The following is a 7159-nucleotide window of genomic DNA, read 5'->3' on the forward strand; positions in this document are numbered from 1 at the left end:
TCTATCACAAAATTATAATAGCCAAGTATTATGAGTTGTAAACATCTTATTTGAAGAGATAACAACCCATAGATTAATATGAGATGATCAAATTTGCATTTACACAAAAAAAATGAGATAAAAATTGTTAAGGCATCTTTTAATGGGTAGGTTTTGACTCTTGAACCAGTACATTATCATATCAGCTTGAAAAAAATCTGGTTTATAATGTTGTGAGGAAAAAAAGTGCTGACCGGTTCCGTACCACTTTTTGTGGGTCCCAAAACCATTTTAATAAATAAATCCACCTACTCTTTTTAGTTGTAATTTTTGGTTATAAATCAAAGATAAGGTCCATTGAGATAAAAGAAATCTACTATAAAGAGAAATATAAGAAAACGGGCTCGTTACTTCATACTTTGCTCATATTTCAGTAATATCTATTTTTGGACAAATTTGATTGGGTTAGATGTTTATCACAACCTATTGAGCTAAAATGATTTTGTTTTAAAATTAAAAAGGGTACATGCATATTTCAATTTGATTTAGCTTAACGAATCCTTCTGTTGATCAAGAAACAAATCGATGACGATGAAATTTACAACAATCATTTATGTTGTAAAAACGTGTCAACGACACTTTTGGACAACCATGATGGTTTTCAATCAAACACTCAATATCGAAGAACATGAAACGAACAGTCATTGATGACGAACCACCATTGCTAAAAAGAAACTTATAAATACAAGTGAGACAAATACATCAGATAAAAAGATTTTCAGATGTGAAATAATATTCAAAAAAAGGCGATTTACATGAAAGGAAATAGTGCGACATAATCACAGACGACAAACATCGTGTATTCGTTTCAGTGAAAGTTACGAGTAATTAACCCCTCCAATATAACATAGAGGTCCTTGTTATCCGGTCCAAAAATTTCATCCGCCTTCCGCAGAGTATCCTACAAAAGTCCCAAATAATTAGACGAAGAGTGCAGAAAAACAAAGGGTCAATGGCCCAACAATATCCAGGTTGCCAGTAGAGCCCGTCTTCTAGAAGATCAAGTGTGTGTTAGTATTTGTTTTATATAAATATTATATACCTAAAAAAAGAGTGCATAAAAATGACGGTGGGAGTAACAACGGTGTGTAAAAACTTGTACCTCCTTGGTTTGCTTTTGGGAGTTTAGCTCCTTCACATTTGCTAAGAATGCAGCAAACTGCTCATATGACAATCGGCTCCTGATGAAGGAAACGAAAATGAGATGCACATCCAAGATGACAGTATGAACAGCAGACACAAATGGAAGTATCGTGGTGGCCGCTTTATTTCTCACAGAAAAGGAAGGACATGTCTGCATAAATCTCACCCCTGACATCACCTTCATGTAGGATATATTGGTTTGGTTTGTATATTATATATACAAATTTGGATGTGAAGTTTGACTTCACACATGATTCAGATGAAGTATTTAAGTACTTGTCAACAATGTAGGACACATTTGATAGATCTGCATGCGATCCCTTAAACACAAGTAAATAAACCAAACCAGGCCCAGTATATCCCACCTGGGAGTGATGTCTAAGAGGGAAGATGTAAGCAAACATCTAAGAGGGGTAAGATGTACGCAAACGTGACCTCTACCTCAAAGAGTAAAGTGGTTGTTTCCGTGAAGACCCCCCGGCTTGTGGAAAAGTGTGTGAAGGAGAGAAATGCAAAAAAGATTCAAAAACTGAAAATCTATATATGAAGCAATAACATGCAAATAAAAGCAGGTGCAAGAGAAACATAACCAAGATGTTGCAAATTTAATGAGACGGATTAAGTTTATCTTTTTTATATATGGCAACGAATTAAATTTTGAAAATCATACAGCTAAAGAACAACCCCCGAGGCTCGGTCTTTCAGTGACTCAAATAATTACCCCAAAAATATTTTAGAACTATCGAAAGAAAATTGTGCAGCTAATGAATTGTATTCTGAGTGTGTGTTCAAGTAGTGTTCATTCTGCATTTATGAGTTCAAACGATACTCAATTGCAATGTAAGTAGTCACAAACAAAAATAATTCACATCGTGTATCCAGATAAAGAATTTAGAACTGGGAGGCCTTTTGTTACACAGATATGTAATTGGATTCTTGTTGTAAACAAACCATTGTTTTATGAAAATGCAGAAAAAAGGGAACACTGTTTTGGAAGAATGAGCAATTATGGAGAAACTTTGAAATGGGAATGCAAGATAAATAACCATTCTTATTTGGCATCTTTTGTGCAACATCACTCAATCTTGCAAACTGCAGCCTTTTTTATGCATTTTCACAACAGCAAAAAACAAGTCTGATGATTCAAAAAGTTAAAACCATTACCAATATAATGAACTAATTTATGTGAATTTTTTTTCACTGGAACTGCAAGGGCGGCATGTCTTTACCTGACTTGTCTGAAAAATTCTTTACCATCCACTCGAGTCCGTCCTGAAATAAACACAGCCTAGTCACTAATAACACGACATCACAAAATCTGGAAATTGACCAACAGGGATGAGGGAACTGTTTTCTCTAAATTTTGGATTATAGGCAAGCAAACAGAGCTCCGAGTGTAGAAATGATAATGATCACACAAGAATTAGATGATGAAAATGTCCATAATTTCCTATCATAACATTACCCAAGTATACCGTTTAAAAAAGATAATATCAATAACCCAGCTATAATGGAAGTTCATAATGGCACCATGAGAGATCAGTAAGTTCGTAATACAATTAACAAGTTGCAGGTCTCTGCAATGAAAAAAAAGAACCTGTGAATTATATCAACCCAGATTGTTTAGATGAGTTGGAAGGGCAAACTCAACATGAAAACAGTAGGAAAATTGCCAGACCAGCTTTTTTGAAAGAAGGAAGATCGGTGTTCCTGATTGTATTTACTTTGAAAGGAAATATGCTCTTATTTGGTGGCAGAATGCATATTGGCTGCATAAGAGGCCTCTCATTCTACAGATGGGAGTTTTTAAAGCTAACTACACTAGGATTCAGCATTTGTACCTGACATGGAGCTATATGGGCTTGAGTTTGCAGATGAAAAGACCGAAGATTTGTCATCATACAATCCTCTTGAAACTGCAATTGAGTGTCTTCTTGGAGAAACTGGCTTAGGAGTCCTTGATGGGGATGCAGATGCCGATAGACTTGGTGGGGATCCAGGAGGCGTAAGCCGAGGTGTGTTTGTTTGGGATGCTAACAAAAGGCTTGGTGATACACGAGGTCTTGAGGCTGATAAGATAAAAGATAAAAAAGACAAAACATGATTTAACTTTACCCACTTGATCAAAACCATTGGCAGTCGTCAATTAATAAAAATAAGGCGATGTGTCTCACCATCATTCACATGCTCATCATGATAGGAATTTCCTACATCTGAGGATTGACTCTTAATTGACGAAAAACTAGAAGGTGGCACGGTTTCCTCTTCTTCTGGAACACATTCACCCTTTTGTCAAATAAGGCTCTTCTTTGAATAGAAATATTTGAAATGAAATAAGGGATTAAGTGACCTCCAGAAAATGTTTGAGATGATAAGCTTGTATGGTTTTGGACATTGGCTGCAACAACCGGAGGAGCTGTTGCCTGTAGTTACAGAATATGAGAACAGAAGGGAATTTGATTAGAACTTTTTTTTGGATAAAATCTGATTAGCACTTACGGTGTAAGCTAACCGAAAATGGTTGGGACTTTTAAGTAATGTCTCCAATCCCATTTAAGTGTTGTTGGATTTCAAAATTATGTTATACTATTCTTCTACATAAATGAGACCTCCAACCTTAATAAACAATCTTCGTCTATCCGAACCCTCATAGAGGAACTACTTACAGAACTTCCTTCTTCATCTTGAAGTGACATCATTAGTGTCTTTCTGAAGCTCTCCAGCTGCAAGAAGTACAACCATGATTTAGTTGATGGCTTAGAAAGGAACAGCAGACTAAATGTTGGTTTTAATTATCCATTTATTAGAAAACAAAGGTTCTTGAACTAATGCTTACAACAGTGAAAGAGAGAACATATTATTTTCAGTAAATTTGATTGGCTCGTTCTGTGTCAGCAAAATAACATGGTATAACAATTATAACTAGCAATCTATCCAATAGTTGGGGTATCACCTAATCTGTTATAATTTGCAAATAGGCTTTAGTATAAACAAAGTCCAGTGGAGCACATGGAGGTAAAATCGGACAATCCAATCTCACATATTTTCCCTTTTTCAAATTCAAAATCCACCAATGAACACTCTGACCCAGACATGATCCAATTGCCAAATTTTCGGACAAGATTAACATCAGGTATTCTTTCACAAGTTAACTTATCAATTAATTGCTACTAGATGACGACGGTGATGATCATAATGAATCGAATGGATATTCTTTATAGTCAGTCCATGAGGGCCTTGCCAAGTAGCCTCAAGGGAAGGCCAAAGTCCTACAAAAATAAGTAAATGAGCTCCCTCTGTCCCATATTTGACTAGACCAATGGTTTAAGTAAAATGTTTGGCTAATTATCATATGTCTCAAATGCCCTCCAATAACCTCAAGGGATCTTAATTACAAGGGTTGTGGCGTAGTGGTTGAGGTCCTGGGGAATGTGGTGGAATATCCCATCTACCCAAGGTCCGATTCCAGGCATACACTACAATTATGGCCACCAAGTTTATCAGGGCTGATTTCTTGCGGTCACAATTTGCCGGAATTAGTCCAGGCATAACCTAGGACACCCTTCTGGAAAAAAAAGAACCTCAAGGAATCTTGTGAACCTACATCAATATTACTGATTTATGCCTACGTATAATAAGAGCAAATAGATAAATTTAGTTAGGATCCTTCCAAATAAAGATAGTGTTGCAATTTTGATGGAATATCCCAAAAAATGTGTAGCTATTTCCATGGATATAGGTAGTAAATTATACAAGGGTTACTACTGTCATGACCCCAAAGCATAGAATACAATTAATGTGATATGCCAAAAACAATGTTGATTCATTTTACAGCAGTGATATTAATAAGATGTTTATGCAAGATAATCAAAATTACTTTTATATTGGTGATAACCTCATTAAAGGCATAACATTTTTATAAAGAAGAGTGACCTAGTTGACCATCAAAATTTCAGCGCTCTTTTAGGAAAACCATGAATTTGTTCTATTACTAAATTCAAGAGTAAAATGTTTTTATATACACAATACATAGAAATAATAAGGAAATAAATAAAGAAAATTACTCAGCCTAATTCCCTGACTAGTAGGAATCTACCATTAATTAAATTCTTCCTATATTCTGCTCTATTTGCAGCTGATTTCAGAGATATGCTACAATTTTTAAAATGTTGTATCTTGCGATAATGAAGTTAATAAAAAGTCAATTCTCAAAACCCAAAACCTACAAAAAATTATCACAACAATTTGGAAAAACTAAATCTAAGTGATAAGAACTTGGTACTAGCGCAAACTCTTTTCTAATGTTCTCAACTTTCTAGTGCTTGTTGTTACAGAAGCCATGGCATCTATTTCTGCTAGGAATATGATTTCCTCAAACTAAGTGTGATGGATGAAAGATGACTCATGGGCTTTCCAAAGTGACAATAGTGACCTGAAAACCATCACATATTGTCACCACTGCCCAACACCATTATCTGGCTGGTCTGTTATATATTCATCAATTTATGAGAAGCCTAAATCAAGCTTTCTAACAAGAGTATGACAAGACCACTTGTGAAATCACACACAGTTCATAACCAGGCACTAGTAATAAGATTAGCACACTTAGCATTTCCTTTCCAACCATACATGATGCAAAGTGATTATCATATATATCATTTTACCATTTTCCAAAATAAAAAGGCATTAGCAATTTTAAGCAAAAAGGAGAGACTGAGTACATGGTTTTTCTAGCATTCTCAGTCCAACAATAACAAGGTATCAACAACATCAATTCTAGGAACTAGGAAGTCAATCAAGTCTAACAAGACTGTAAATCCCAGAAGCCAAATTAGCACAAATTTAACTGACTGACCTCCGGAATTCAACATGCAACAACGACAGTCTAATATATCACTTGAAATCCAACACACGAATCAAATGACAAACTTGAATAACACACAGAATAAGCAGCGAATTTAGGCTTTCGAAATACCTTAGCAACATCACGCTTGAGCTTATTAACCGTTTGCGACAGTGATACATTCTCCTTCAACAAATTTTCCTAATACACCAAACCAAACTTATTACACAAGGAAACAAAGAATATAAAGCAAATCAAGTCAAATACACAAAACCCACTTTTTCCTGATCAGCAATGGACAGTTTGTGGAGGTTTTGGGACAGAGAAGAGTCAAGAGAGTCAAGCTGAGAGTTGAGGTCGGCGATGACAGCGTCCCTGTCAGCGAGCTGTTGGCGTAGGTCGGAGGACTCCAATTCGAGGGAGGAGACACGAGTAGAGAGAGCAATGGAGGTGATCTTGCGAGCAACATCGAGCTGTTGAAATGGATCGGAAGGTAACACCTCCAACACCTCCACGGGAAGATCGAAGGCAGCACCAGCCGTTTCTTTCGCTAACATGTTTTCCTAGTTTTTTGGGTTTCTGAATTTTTATTTAATAAAAAAAAGCATTTTATTATTTAGAGGCCCAGATGAAATTTTTGAGATAAGGTTTTTTTTTTTTTTTTTAATTTGGGAAATATTATATGTGGTTCGTAACGGATTTTCTTCAAAGGTAATATTTTACGTTACAAAAATTATTGCGTATATTTTAATTCAAGTTTTATTTTGTAAAAATATATTTTTAAATTTTTATTATGTTATTTTGGGGGTGTTTGAGATTGCTTATAAAAACAACTTATTGACTTATTTCGGTATGACATCGGTAATAAACACTTTTGAGTGTTTGGATAAACAGCTTGTATCGGTGCCAAACCGGTAATAAGAAGTTTTTAAAGAATTTAAGCTCTTCTAACTTATAATAAGTTGATAAGGACTTTTATAAAAAAAACGTAAGTTGTTTTAAATAAGCAATCCCAAACACCCCCTCTTGTATATTTAAAATTTTAGGTTCATACTTGAGAATGTATGAAAAAAAGGTAAATTTTTTTGATCTAATTCATATTTTATGTGATATATTTCAGTCGATAACATGAGC

General features: G+C 35.1%; 1 protein-coding gene across 1 annotated transcript; it reads right to left on the reverse strand.

Moving 5' to 3' along the window:
* Nucleotides 1-683: 683 nt before the first annotated feature.
* LOC112529321 (uncharacterized protein At4g15545-like) lies at nt 684-6613 on the reverse strand. Its single transcript, XM_025140546.1, has 9 exons — nt 6304-6613; nt 6158-6226; nt 3849-3905; nt 3533-3605; nt 3357-3452; nt 3024-3251; nt 2412-2454; nt 1142-1220; nt 684-940 (listed from the first exon to the last, which is right to left on the reverse strand). Exons 1-9 carry the CDS (start codon nt 6580-6582, stop codon nt 848-850), a joined length of 1017 nt encoding a protein of 338 aa, XP_024996314.1. The 5' UTR covers nt 6583-6613; the 3' UTR covers nt 684-847.
* Between the last annotated feature and the right edge of the window lie 546 nt (nt 6614-7159).

This window comes from Cynara cardunculus, assembly GCF_001531365.2.
Source record: "Cynara cardunculus var. scolymus isolate 2C chromosome LG 16, CcrdV1, whole genome shotgun sequence".
NCBI classification, from domain to species: domain Eukaryota; kingdom Viridiplantae; phylum Streptophyta; class Magnoliopsida; order Asterales; family Asteraceae; genus Cynara; species Cynara cardunculus.